The 13,595-nt window shown below is 36.1% G+C and overlaps 3 protein-coding genes across 5 annotated transcripts in view; all 3 read left to right on the plus strand.

Annotated features, from left to right (window-relative positions):
• hoxc8a (homeobox C8a) overlaps positions 1-849 on the plus strand; it is a 3,607-nt gene extending 2,758 nt beyond the window's left edge. The window contains exon 2 of the mRNA XM_060937551.1: positions 1-849. This exon is cut by the window's left edge and continues 811 nt beyond it. The gene's annotated coding sequence lies outside the window, so the exon portion shown is untranslated.
• Positions 1-13,595, plus strand: part of hoxc10a (homeobox C10a) — a 61,984-nt gene that overhangs the window by 20,531 nt on the left and 27,858 nt on the right. The gene's annotated exons all lie outside the window — the stretch shown is intronic.
• Positions 9,215-12,957, plus strand: hoxc6a (homeobox C6a). The gene is made up of 2 exons (XM_060937552.1): positions 9,215-11,439; positions 12,038-12,957. Exons 1-2 carry the CDS (start codon positions 11,037-11,039, stop codon positions 12,340-12,342), a joined length of 708 nt encoding a protein of 235 aa, XP_060793535.1. The 5' UTR covers positions 9,215-11,036; the 3' UTR covers positions 12,343-12,957.

The raw sequence follows: 13,595 nt of genomic DNA on the forward strand, positions 1-13,595 counted from the left end.
AATATATTTCCAATATCCAATAATAATAATAATAATAATAATAATAATAATAATAATGGTGATGATGATGATGATCCTCGGAATATGACAATGTTGAAGTAGCACCGTTTTGATGAAAATGACATTAACAAGTGTCGTAATGTGTATTCTGAATTTTACATGAATTAGTACTTGTAGTTTATTATCAAGCTTTCTGATGACGAATGGGCAAGATTGCATTTTGTAATGTTTTAGTTATTTTATGGGGATCACTAGAGATTGCAATCGTTTGAAAAATCTCGATAAAAGCTACCTAATCATGGGGAATTTGCAATATAGATTTCTACCTAAAGACTTAGTAAAATGTTGCTTTGTAGTATGTTGGAATCTAAGTTATATTATTTACAAACTGAACACTTATGTTGTTCGAGCATTTAAGTCTTCAGAAGACTTAAGGAGCTCAGAGCCAAGCTAACAATTTCAAGAAATTGTACCACGCCACTACCTAAGTAGACAAAGCTTTGCCTATATAAAATGGTTTGTTTCTCCACATCAGAGAGCAGCTTTGTTTAATAAAATAGTAATAACAGTTTTCCCCCAACAACTTAAACTGCCTACAGAGTACGCATATTTGTGCGTAAATTACCATACTTGCTACAATTACTACACTACTTTGTTAAAGGAAATGTTGTTATTTTATCGTGCTGGTGTTATAGCGTAGATTTGAAATTGCACTGAGTGTAACCTCCATGTACGTCTTGTAATATCTTACTGTTTCAATATGCTCGTTTTAACTGTTCCTCATGTGAATATAGACAGAAATATGTGTGTACATGCCACTGTTATTGACATCATCAGAAGAATAAACATGATGGCACATTCTCCTGCTTTTTTTTCCCTTTCTTATCATGATTTTATAAAATGTATGTAATCAGTTAGGTTCGCCTAACTTTTTTTTTCGATTAATGATAGTAGAAATTTCAGTTTAAGGGGATTTTAAAGAGAGGTATGATGGAATTTTATATTCATGTATACATAACCCTATTAGGCTCAAGGCTCAAGGAAAAATAATCTATGCTAATGTATATGCATATATACATTTGCATATACACATGTTAATTTGAAGCAAGAAATACAATATACAAAAAACTGCAATTCAAGCAATGGTAAGACAAGTCAGCCTTTACATTTCAGTTGACTGACAAAAAAAAAAAAACCAAACATATTTCTTACTAAATCGAGTTACCCATGCATATTGCTACACTTTGATATGGGGAATACAGTTTTCTATATTTTCAGTACAGAGGTATCAATACGAATAATAAAAAATAATAATAATTATGAAAAAGGGTTGGGTTTTTTATCTTACCTTAAAGTTTCTCGACTTACAAAAGGTCAATGTCAGAGATGCCCTTTCAGCATTGTGGCCAACTTATACATAATCTTAAATGTTGGACCCCGCTATTATAACCAGAAATACTGACAGATGTAGGCCAGGACAGATGTAGGCCAGGATATTGGTGTTATGCAGTTAAAGGGTTATATACTGTATTTTCAGTCAGCAAGCCCAAGAATGAAGGTCTTTGTTGTGAATTTCTGTGAAGCGCGATTTCAAAAACAGCATCAGTGCTGTTGTGATAATATAGATTTCCTGATATAAATTTCCTGAAATTTCCAAAAAACCTAATCATTTGAGCATTATTTTGACAAAACATATGAATAAACCTGACACTTGAAATACTTCCTGTTTTCCATCGCTATTGTTTTCCCCCGATGCTATATAGTTTCTGCAGTGACTGCGTATAAACATATGCACATCCATGTAAAGATATATATTCACGTCCCGAGTCGACTACATTCATGTATACATTGATCGTCTACGTAAGATTATGAGTACATTATGAAGTTGAGAGAAAAACCTTGCTGCCATTTGACCGCGCACCTTTTTAACGAGTTAATATTCAGCGTAGTGTGAATCTTAAATATCTAGTCTTTTGTACTTCCGGTTTTAATTAATATGTCAAGCGTTATGCCAAATCACATTCTTAATCCACTAATATCCATTACATCTCGTAATAACTTAAAATGCATCAGGTGTTGACTTGCGCCCTGAGGTTATAATGATACAACTGACAACAACGAATAAAATATTACGCCACTCATTTTCATGGGCATATACGTTATATACTCTGGAAAATAATTCATTTCTTCCTTTCCAATAAATTTAGAGATGATTTTTATGTATTTTTATGATTCATATGTACTAATCGGGACAATATTTAAGATTAATTATATAAAGCTGTTCAAAACGCTTACCTCTCCGAACAACGGTATTATTAAGGAAACAATCTTTAAACATTAACTCTTAAGTAGGATGTAGTTTTGAACTCTATATTGGGGATACTTTGGGCTCATATATATATATATATATATATATATATATATATATATATATATATATATATATATATATATATATATATATAATATGTATGTGTGTGTGTGTGTGTGTGTGTGTGTGTGTGTGTGTGTGTGTGTGTGTGTGTGTGTAAATGTATATATATGTATATATGTGTGTGGTTTATTAGCTCGTAAGTGTGGTAAGTGGCCCGTAAGCTCGTAAGATCTTTTACGCCTTGTAACGACAGGTAATAAAAATAGATCCGTTGCTAATAAATTTAACTCTAATTGTACTAAGTATATAACGTTTAAAAACATTGGAGAACCGACCAACTTTTAGAGGAAGTTCTCGCTTATTTGAAATATCTGATTGAGTCTGATGGTTATTGACTCGACTTGAACGTTATTAGTTGGTGTGATTTGATCAGTATTTTCCTACAAAACATAGGAAACCATGTTTAAGCCCAATAACCAGTCCAACGTATAGAATTCCCCCCCAAAAAAATCAAATAAACCCACAGTTTAAAGCGAATTTGAATTATGATTTTGTTAGAGGAGAAACCGTCTAATTGTCTCAAGTTTCGTACCTCTGCTGTGGTAAGATTTTTTTTTCTTTATGGGTGATTGTCTTTTAAAGCTAGTTCAGTGGAAATTGACTAGCAAACTCAGAACTGGCCAAGTCCCCAGAGACGATTGTCTATCCGTCTGGCCATTGTAGTACATTCCAAATTAGGACTTTACTACACCTGCAGTAAACTTTATTGGTGGTGTAAACCCGACAGTTCGCATCCGGGCAGACGTTTTCACCTTTTGATTTCTGTGTAGCAAGACGTGCTAGAACAGGAGACAAGAAACGCAACATAGACGTGCAACTGCTTGCTTTAAAGTATGTATAAAATGTTTGTGCACTTATACTAATTTAGTGCTTCAGTAAAAAGAGAAACAAGTTGAATGCTCAAGTATTTTCTTGTGGCGTTGTGTAGTGAACGAATATAAACATTAAATAATCGAAGGAAAGTGATTGTTTCGGATTATATATCTACAAATACAAATTGCGATTGTGGCCTATAAGAAACACGTCCTGCACCCTATAGTGCTGCTTGTCAGTTATCTATTTGCCGTAGACTAAGTGCTTTTTTAAACTGGCTGCACAACAATTGTAAGTGTTTTACTTTTATTTTAATATAAACTATACAGAAATATTTTATTTAATAGACAATAATCATACTCAGTCGTATTGTAGAAGAAAGACAGAAAGAAGTAAGGACAAAAAGGAAGGAAGAAGGAAAGAAACTAAGTGCGGCTTTCATAAATAATAATACTAATATTAATATTTAAAGTAATTTGTGGCACACACACGCGCGCACGTACGTACGTACCTACGTATGTATGTATGTATGTATGTATGTATGTATGTATGTATGTATGTATGTATGTATGTATGTATGTATGTAACTTTGTGACGTTATGCTAACTGGTAGCATCTGTAAGATTTGAGTTTTGGCAAAATAACAAAGATAATCTTCAAAATGCATGTATATTTTGATGTCCATGCCTTTTTTTAAATAAGCACATTGTGTAGTCATTTTATGTACATTTTATATACATTTGATATTTTAGTCACAGAACAGACTTTTATTCCATTTTTGTATTTATTACTACATATGTACAGACAGAACTATATGCTTTCCTCTATATTGTCTGCATTTAAACCAAATAACAATTAAGGCCCTCTGTAATAGTAGAAGTGAAAATGGTGTTTTGTGGGTAGATGCGGCTTCATCTTTTTCTCTATTTCATTTATCACTAAAACTGCGTGAAATGCCATAGGCCCATGAGCAAATTCTGCCATCATTACTTTGACAACGCCACATAATAATGTACTGAAAGAGAGAGTAAATATCATGTACATGTGTATTAATGACTGTGGACTTTTGTTACTCATGAGCTTGAAGTATTAAGGGAGAAAAGGCTAACACTAATATAGAGTGAGTTAATTCTGTATTTACTGAAGCCATGTTATACATAGGGCTTTATGATTTTAGGCTTTACATTCCTTGGCTTATATTACCTCTAATAGCACGAGTATTAGAGACTTGAAACATTATTATTATTATTATTATTATTAATCAATTTGCTGCAAAGCAACACAACTGTTGTTGTTGTTGTTGTTGTTGTTGAGGTTGTTGAATTTGTTGAGGTTGCTGTTGTGAAGAATTATAAAATTAATGTCTTTATCTCTTTATTTTTGCTCATTATTGCTTTATTCTCTCATCTTGCTGTCAACATCAATCCCGTTGTTGTTGTTGTTGTTGTTGTTGCTGCTGCTGCTGCTGTTGTTGTTGTTGCTGCTGCTACTGCTGTTGTTGCTGAGGTTGTCGAGGTTGTTGAATTTGTTGAGGTTGTTGTGAAGAATTATACACTTAATGTCATTATCTCTTTATGTTTGCTCTTTATTGCTTTATTCTCTCATCTTGCTGTCTACATCAGTCCCCACATTAACTCCCCAGTTTAAAAAAGAAAAGTTTTATTCAAATCATTCCGGTAGTTTCACTGGGCACTGCTATAATAAAACAAAGGGAGAGAGAAATACATAGAGGAAAAAAACAACACATTCCTAGTTGTTTAGAGGGGGATTTACAGCTAAGTAATAAAAGTTTACGACTGAATCCACGCGACCATTGGTTGCGACGTACCACGTGGTCCTCACTCTATGAACATGAACTTTACGTTCTTGTCTCCTCTTTGGATCTCCCCATCTATCGACTGAAGAGCTTGCGTTGCTGTTGAAAAGATCTTAACATCCGAATTTTTCTTTCATTTTCGGCCTTTTCGTTGCAAGGCAGATGGATTTTAAAGCACAGAATCTTCCGTCTCGACTCTGCCTCGTCGGCAGTAATGACTGTAGCCCACTGAAGTCGCCGCCTCCTCTAACCTTCTTTCTGCCTGCCTGTGTTATCCCCAAGAGGGGAAGCGACAGTACGGGTGACTGAAGTGTGTGTGGTTTGGGAATGGGGGTGTAAATACCACAGCCTGTCCTTTACAAGATCTTTTCCCTCCTGCCTCGATCGGTTATATCGAGTCTGGCAGAGGAAAGATCACATCCGTGTCCTGCTGAGCTGCCGAGCGTCACAAAAACAGAAGGAAGAGCCGGGGTAAGTAAAGCCTTCAACTCTGCTTATGGTCTTCTGGAAAGGGTCTATGTCAATAACACGCTGATCGGATTGTATGCACGCGATTGTTCTTAGCGGAGCGGAACTTGGTTGTGCGTAAGAACATCGCGGAGATCTAATTTGGTGGAGTGCATTGTTTGGCAGATTCTCGTACACCTTTGCTGGAGAGGTCGCGTGATTTTGGCTGCCACAGGATCTAGAGTCACTACATTTATGAAGCATCTAAGATGGCACGGTTGTACTTACGGGTGTGGTTTAAGGAAATGGAGATGAATTGAATTTGAATTGCTCAATTGGCCTTTAAGTGGGTCTCATTAATATGACGAGGAGCAGACTGATCATTCTGTTTGTTTAATTTCATTGTCGTTTTGTTTTTCTTCTATTGTGAAGTGAAGGCGGTCAGTGTAACAGGGTTTGTGTGAATATAGATAAAAACACTATACTCGGCTTTCTGTTGTGTGAATGTAATGTTGTGTATCAGGATCTGAATTACCAACAACACAATACTGTGTGTGTGTGTGTGTGTGTGTGTGTGTGTGTGTGTGTGTGTGTGTGTGTGTGTGTGCGCGCGTGCACGCGCGCGCTACACCCCTTACCCACGAACACAAACAAATAACTGTGCACTCATATCACGTAACCAAAGACTGAATCTGACTTATTATTTAATTCCTGATTTTATTCGCACGATTGCTCACGTTAGTAGGAGGTACATCTTAACATGCACATTATAACTGGTGCAATTATAGTGTAAATGGGTGACTGAAAAAAGTGACAGTCGTACCATTTAATTGCATGACATGATTGCGTATGGACAGCATCAGTGCAGAGCTACTTGCCTCTATGCCTTTCAGCAGACTATAATTAGTTTGTCGTGATATAAAAGCCTTAATATAATTTTGGTGACAAATATTTAATTGCCTTCCCTTGTGGCTGAGTCATTTTGATCTCACACACACGAGAGAGAGAGAGAGAGAGAGAGAGAGAGAGAGAGAGAGAGAGAGAGAGAGAGAGCATTCTCTCCAAACAACGCCATTCCTTGGGAATTAAACCAACCAATACTGCCACCTTGTGCCCAGTCTACATACAGGGCCATTGGCGGGAGCAACAGATACGCCACTGATATCTCAGTTGTAAATATAAAACTGTTTTCTTTTTAATGAAGAATAGATAATCACTGGTGTATCTGTAGTGTGTTTGTGTATGTAAATCTTATTTATATATGTACAAAAAGTCATTAAACCATGTAATTTTTTGGCAGTCGGTTTATTTATTTATTATTTAATGATTTAATTTTACACACAAGACAGTATCAGATATGTTTGCAACGCAGTTGCATTTGGTTATATTTGCAGTTTGCTGTACAAAAAACTTCAGTGCAGAATAGGCTTACTATTGATTCAACACACGAACAAAATATGCATTCATGGTTTTTACGGGGTTTTATTGTTGTAAATGTGGCACGTTTTAAGGTAGACTCTCATCATGTCTTCTGTAAAATCTCCTTGGGCTCCCATCTAAAATGGAGACAACAACAACAATAACAACAGCAACAACAAAATAAAACAGTTATGTAGCCATGCTGCCACGTGGTTAGTAGACTGACACATTGTCAGCTGACACATTGACACACTGAAATATTCATAAATTATTAAAACACGATTAAACATGCAAATATTATTTGGTCTCACTGGCTACTTATGGATACATCTTTAGGATAACTGTTGTTAACTAATGTTGAAAGTATTGAGCGTAATTGGTCGCTCTCTCTCTCTCTCTGTGTGTGTGTGTGTGTGTGTGTGTGTGTGTGTGTGTGTGTGTGTGTGTGTGTGTGTGTGTGTGTGTGTGTGTGTGTGTGTGTGTGTGTGTGTGTTAGGTAATTAGGTATATTTCGAAGATCCCAAGTGTCCTCTGATGACAGAAATACATAGTTTTAATTTGAAGATTAGCTTAAGGGCCAGCTTTTTTATTTATTTATTTATTTATTTATTTATTTATTTATTAGCATTACTGAATTATTTGGCTGCAATGGTACAGTGAAAGTACCTAACAAAGATAATAAAACCAACGCACGATATAGTGTCTGTTTCAATAATAATAATAATAATAATAATAATAATAATAATAATAATAATAATAATGCGTTGTTTACCAATGTAACTTGTTTGTCTTTAATGAGATCACTTCGTGAAATTGTAGACTAAAATTAAACTAGAAAGAGAATAAACAGAACCAGTGTGGCGTCCAAATTGCACAAAGGTTGATTATATTAAGCTTTATAAAAACATTTGTTTACATTCTTTCCTTGTCAAATTTAGCTTATTCACCAAGCGTGGTTATAAGCTGTTAGTTTATCTGTACACACTGTTATAACTGTCACAACTGACGTTATGAAGAGATCCATCTACCAGATGTCAGTAAATGTTAGGAACAGTGAGCCTGCAACAACGACTTAGAGGATTTGAGTGTTTGGGTTTTCTGTAGCAATAATCTGTTCCATGTTAAGAAGCCAATGAAAATATTCATAAGCAGGTTTGCAATATGTGCTGTGCAGGCTGTCTAGAAACGTTTCTATCGTTTCGTGGCTTTTTTTTTTTTGTAGCTGAAAGCCTTTTGCTCATGTCCCAGTTGTTCTTGCATGCATCAAGATAAAGTTTTGGTGAAGCATTCCAGCACTTCTCGATGACCAGGTTTTGTCAAGTCAGTATAATACAGGCCAAAAGGACTCTGCGTTTATTGCCGCTTGCACCGGGGAAACACAACCATGTGATTTGTCTTAAGGGCCGCAATAAAACACTTAAGCTGTTCCTTTCCCCCAAGTCGCATACCAACAACTGAGTCCGCCGTGTTTTGCTCGTTATTTTCAAAATAGACAATATTAAATACACTCGTAATCAAAAGGTCTCTTTTCAAAGCGATTCAGTGTCATGCTGTCGAACATCAAAGCCTATAGTGCATAGACTAGTGAAACTACTTTGATCTTTTTTTTTTCTTTGTCCAGATGTGGGTATAAGAATCAGGCTTCTGCGGTAAAAAATAAAAAAATAAAAAATAAAATCCAGCAATAATATAATAAGGAACAAACACCACACAGGCAAGCACTGTAATGTGTACCCGATCATTTATTCTTGAAATTCTGATTTATTACAGAATAAGTGTTGTAATTTTCTCTGTGTTTATATACCGCAAAAAAAAACCAGCCCATTTATCCTATTTCTGATTCTCTCATAACCACACATATGTTGCAGAGAATGCAGGCCTGAAGTTTTTAATCTACATTTTATTAAAAATTTCCTAGTGGTTAATACAGAACGCAAAATTAAAATATGCACGTTTCAGCAATCTAAAGCAATCAATAATAATAATAATAATAATAATAATAATAATAATAATAAATGAGCATGTGTTTTTATGCAACTTATCTTCGAAAAATATACACTCATAATAATATCCGCGATAGATAGATAGATAGATAGATAGATAGATAGATAGATAGATAGATAGATAGATAGATAGATAGATAGATAGATAGATAGATAGATAGATAGACTTTTTAGGTGCAAATTAAATTTAATAGTTGATTATTAATATGGCCCATATGAGGAATTATATATCCTTAGCACTAACGTTTTTTTGTTTTTGTTTTTTTATGTTGTTGTCCTCTGTTTAGAGCTACTCTACAAAATATTGTTTTAGTAATGTTCACGACCGAAATTACGCCAATTAGTTTCCATGTGTCCTTTTCACATACAATTAGAGACTAAACCCTCCTGCTCTGTCAGTCTAATGTCGTGCGCACCTCTTTCAGTGCCACTGTTTTTGGCTTCACACTTTCCGTCATGCGGACTGCATTAAGGTCATTTGCTCTCCACCACTCACTTATTTCAAAACGTGCCTGTTGTAGTTTTGATAGAATGGGCTTTTACTGGTCATTCAAAATGCAGAATCACATTTGCAAAAATCAGGTTACTGTCTTCTGGAATTGTATTTTAGCATCCGGTTTGTTGTGCGATTACAAGAGTTTGGGGTTAATTGTAGGCTACATGTACAGCAAACGTCAAGTTATGAGAAAATGACCTTTCTAATCCTGGTTAATCTGCTTTCCAAAACAATTTTATAAGCGCGAAGTTTATTCCACATCATTTGTAGATAAATGCGGTGTATACAAGCAGTATTCTGCTCAGAGTGTTGAGACGGTAATTGCTTTAGGGCTGGAAGTCTTCAGTTGGTTTTTGACTTTTATGGCACCAAGGCGCATTTGACGCATTCTTTTGTAAGATGCCCCCTCCCCCGCCTTCCTCTTGTCCCTTTAGTAGGAGAAAATTCAATGCAATACAAATGGTGAAAGGAAATGCACAGACGGTTCCCTTTCATAACGAAAGCTAGAGGAAATGAAAAGAAAACAAATATTTAAGAAGCATGCACTACATTAAAAACAACATTGCCTGTCTTTTGCATTTAAGCTTCTTGACTGACAATCATGAAGGAATATATGTAATGATATATTCTTTAATTTTTCGGCCTTAAAATATAATTCCCTGTATTATAAGACTGAAATACAAGGCACCAGAAAGGCTCAGAATAAATACATTTGCTGCTACACGTGGCTTGAAGCAATGTAAAGCATAATACATCACTGGCCATTATCAAACAAGTATTAACACTTACATTTGTTAAAACAAAAAAAGATGCAGGAGAGTTTTACATGTGAAGCAAAATTCTCAGATAATTTTCACTCGTATTGTAATGACAAACTGAGACAAGTTGCACTGTAATTCAGCGTTTTGGTTTAAACAAAACCATTAAGCCTATCACCCTTTAAGTGTCATGCCAATGAAGATACTTTGCTACGGGTTGTGAATGGTGTTAATAGTGCGGGTGATTCGGTATAGCACCTTCTAGTCCAATTTAACATCCGTAAAATTAAAATATTTCTACTCACTGGCACAAGTTGTTTGTTTCCCTGACTTACACTGATGCATTGGTAGCATATTTATTGATTGCATATGTAGGTCATATCACTATTTTTTTTATCGAAGAGAGACACGAGAGAGAGAGAGAGAGAGAGAGAGAGAGAGAGAGAGAGAGAGAGAGAGAGAGAGAGAGAGTCTGTTTTCCTTATACATTATCAACTGAAGCCAGTGGAATATGAAGCTACAAGCTACATATTCCTCTGTATACAGCGCTCTCAATTGGTGGAAACTAGTCAGGTGACGTTGTCATATTGTCTTTCCTTGAGCCAAGCCTTGGCTATAACACTTGGGTTGCGCGTCTTAACCGGAGTCTTGAAATTAAAATTATTGAAATCCTACTGAACTTAAAAAAAAAAAAAAAAAAAAGAGTTTGCAAACCAGGAAAGAGACACGCGCGAGTATATGGGAGAGGAACATAGACACTTAGACGCACAGTGAGGAAACGTGAGAGCCTGAGCAAGGGGTATTTAGAAGGGAGACAGAGTTGATGAGAGGGCGATAGGGGAAGGAAGGCATGAATTCGTATTTCGCGAACCCGTCACTCTCCTGTCATTTATCCGGTGGCCAAGAGGTTTTGCCTAACATGCCACTAAACACGACCACGTATGATCCTGTCAGACATTTCTCGTCTTACGGCTCCACTGTGACCCAGAACCGGATTTACGCGTCCCCTTTCTATTCGCCACAAGACAACGTTGTATTCGGGTCAAGCCGGGGACCGTACGAGTACGGATCTAATGTGTTCCTCCAAGACAAGGAAGTGCTTCCCAGCTGCAGGCAAACTAGCATGGGAATCAACGCGCAGAGCCACGTAGCTCAGGAATACAGCCTGGAACACGGTCGAGGCGTTGCGCAGGAGCAAAAAGGGAACCAGATCCAGATCTATCCGTGGATGCAGCGCATGAACTCGCACAGCGGTGAGTTTTACACTCCGGCCAGCTATTTTACTCTGGTGGAGTGACTCAGTTTTACGATATGCCACAGTAACACTGCGCCTACATTTTATGACCCCATAAAGCACTACTAAATCGTCAGATTATAAAAGGCCCCTTTTAAAAGAGGCAATTCCCATTTGGCCAAACTTTCCTCTAACGCAGGGGAGGGGGAAAAAAAACCCTTGGCACCTTCTGTTATTCTACACAGGAATAACAGGTTTTATGGGATATATATATATATATATATATATATATATATATATATATATATATATATATATATATATATATATATATATATATATATTCTGTTACTGTATTAGTTAATTGTTATGGGAAGCACATTTCAATAAGTAAATAAATAACAAACGTGAGTAGAATAAAATGTTTCTCATATAATGCAGTAGTGCAAAAGAGTCAGTGGTCTGTAATACCTTCTTGTGTAGAACCTATTTTAAAATGTGAAACTTTTTTTATGACATATTGCACTAACTATATTGCAAGCTGCAATGTCACATTTGCGAATAATTCCTTAATATTTTTGTTCCACTTTTTTTTTTCATTTTTATTTTATAAACAGGAGTTGGGTACGGTTCTGACAGAAGGAGAGGTCGACAGATTTATTCCCGATACCAAACCCTGGAGCTTGAAAAGGAGTTCCACTTCAACCGCTACTTGACCAGACGCAGACGGATAGAGATTGCCAATGCTCTTTGTTTAACAGAGCGCCAGATTAAAATTTGGTTCCAGAACCGCCGCATGAAATGGAAGAAAGAGACCAACCTGACTTCGACTGTAACTGGGACAGACTCGACGGGTGCTGCCCAGGGAGAAGAAAAACAGAGCAATCAGGAGGAGACAGAAGAAGTTAAAAACAAAGACTAGTAGATTTTTCCCCTTAAATTTGTAAACGCCTGTTTAACTGCAACGTAACTACCTATAAACTCTCAGAAATGCAATTATAACTGCATGGACTGTGTATTCTGCTATACCTTTACACTCATTTCCTGACCATTATCACACAAATATGTGCAGAGAGAGAGAGAGAGAGAGGTGATATGCAGAATTATGCTATTCACTCTTTGTGTGTTAAGAATCTGTTTTGCCTCATTTTAGGCAGTTTAGATGCAATATCACAGACGCTGTTGTTTGGCAACCAGTGTTAATATTATAGTGTTCAGTAGGCTTGTAAATAGTTACTCTGTAAACTAATTGGGTCAATGGGCTTTCTCATTGATTTTGCAAACGCAGTATTCCAAATGTGAAGGAAATTTAGTCTATGCACATGACTTATTTTGTTCACGTTCATTTAGCACCAACACTGGTGGGATGAACCATGCTACCTACTTTCTTAAAATCCACGTTCTTGGATTTTAATCACTTCATCCTGTCAGTGCGTGGATGTACAAAACGCCGGTGTACTGCCTAAATATTTACTGTTCAGCTAATTTCATACCAGTTCAACATACACGTATTGTCATGATTATAAAGTTGTCTTAAAGTGAATAAAAACTGCTATGAAAATGGAGACATTCATTGTTTTGCATTTACATGTCTAATATTTTGTCAAAAAATGTGTATTATTTAATAAACCGTTTTAAAGACAAACCTGTTTTGCTGGAGTCTTTTGTTTTCGTACGAGCGTGTTGGTTGAGACAAGAAAAATATTTTGTTATGAAAAAACCAATAACTTGGAGGTGGTTCTGAAGATTCAAAGCTGATTTAATTATTTTCATCGACAATCTCATTGGCATCGGAGCAGAATTGATACGATAAGGCGCCTGGACACACAATAAAATGAAACCATTTTCTCGAACCAGAAGGTAATTCTAGTCGAATGGATTTCTCTCCCAGTAGCTACGGAGAACTGAAATCGGAAACACAGTACTACAAAATTTTATTTGTCTTTGTAGCGTTGTTAAGTTTTGTATGAATCGACAGATTGCTTCAGGCAATACATTAATTACGTCTATTGTAAAATCACCACAAAGCACCACAAGTGATTTTTATTCTAACATTCTTCCAGTGTAAAATCATGCGTAATGGTAACAACGAGCTTTGTTCAAAATTAACACGTTTATATTCGAGTTAACCAATCGTTTACAGTAGGTTTAACCAACCTTTCAAGATCTCAGTAC

Source organism: Neoarius graeffei, chromosome 13 (assembly GCF_027579695.1).
Source record: "Neoarius graeffei isolate fNeoGra1 chromosome 13, fNeoGra1.pri, whole genome shotgun sequence".
In the NCBI taxonomy this organism is placed as follows: Eukaryota; Metazoa; Chordata; class Actinopteri; order Siluriformes; family Ariidae; genus Neoarius; species Neoarius graeffei.